We start from the raw sequence: 797 nt of genomic DNA, 5'->3' as shown, positions 1-797 counted from the left end.
CGAACTGCTTTCTTGTGGGGGAAAAGTGCGGGGTTGAGGGGAGCCCGTAGAGAACTTTGGGGGAAGGGCACCGTTTTAGGGGAAAAGGGGTGGGGGGGGGGGGTGGTCTCAACCTTTTGAGGAAGGCTGGGGGGTCCCAAACACACTTTGGAGGGGGGAGGGGCAGAAGTGGGTGATCCCGAGCCCGCTTTTGAGGGGAAGTGAGGGTGGTCCCCAGCATAACCATAGGGGGAAAAAAGGGGCAGAAACGGGGGCACAAATCCGCTTTCGGGGGTCCGAGGACCCCCCAGCACCACCACCCCCTGGGGGAAGGGTTGGGGGTCCCGAGCCCCGCCGGGGTCCGCGGTGTTGGAGGGGGTGGGTGGGGGGTTTCCTCACCAGGCTCTGGAAGTCGAGCGGCAGCGGCTCCCCCCGCGCCCGCATTGCAGAACGTTGTTAAACTCACAGAGGGTGACGGCGCCCGGGGGAGGAGGAGGGGGAAACAGCGCCAGGGAGCACATGGCGAACCGGCACCGGCGGCACCGCCAACCGCGGGCGCCGTTCAACCGCCGACGGAGCCCCGCGAGGGCCAAACCGCGCCGCGTTCCGCCCAGTGTGCGTGTGTATGTGTGGGGGAGGGGGGGGAGGCGTTAAAGGGGCCGCGGTTCTGTGTGAGCAGCGCTCGGGCAGCACAGAAGGTCTCCCAACCCTTCCCCCTCTTCCCTCTCCCAGTTCTGTGTCAGTTCTCTCCTGGTACAAAGGTGCAATGGGAAATCGGGGGCTGTCGCGCTGTAACGGGAGCTGATCGTTTGGTGGGC

At 65.9% G+C, this 797-nt stretch overlaps 1 protein-coding gene across 1 annotated transcript in view; it reads right to left on the bottom strand.

The window, feature by feature from the left end:
- AAAS (aladin WD repeat nucleoporin) overlaps positions 1-581 on the bottom strand; it is a 6,237-nt gene extending 5,656 nt beyond the window's left edge. The window contains 2 exon segments of the mRNA XM_010726809.3: positions 379-416; positions 419-581. Of these exon segments, the coding sequence (XP_010725111.2) occupies positions 379-416; positions 419-500 (120 nt within the window). The 5' untranslated portion in view covers positions 501-581.
- Positions 582-797: the final 216 nt, after the last annotated feature.

This window comes from Meleagris gallopavo, unplaced genomic scaffold (genome assembly GCF_000146605.3).
Source record: "Meleagris gallopavo isolate NT-WF06-2002-E0010 breed Aviagen turkey brand Nicholas breeding stock unplaced genomic scaffold, Turkey_5.1 ChrUn_random_7180001856830, whole genome shotgun sequence".
NCBI lineage: Eukaryota > Metazoa > Chordata > Aves > Galliformes > Phasianidae > Meleagris > Meleagris gallopavo.
The sequence above is the reverse complement of the archived record's forward strand: the minus strand, read 5'-3'. Positions and strand labels throughout refer to the sequence as shown.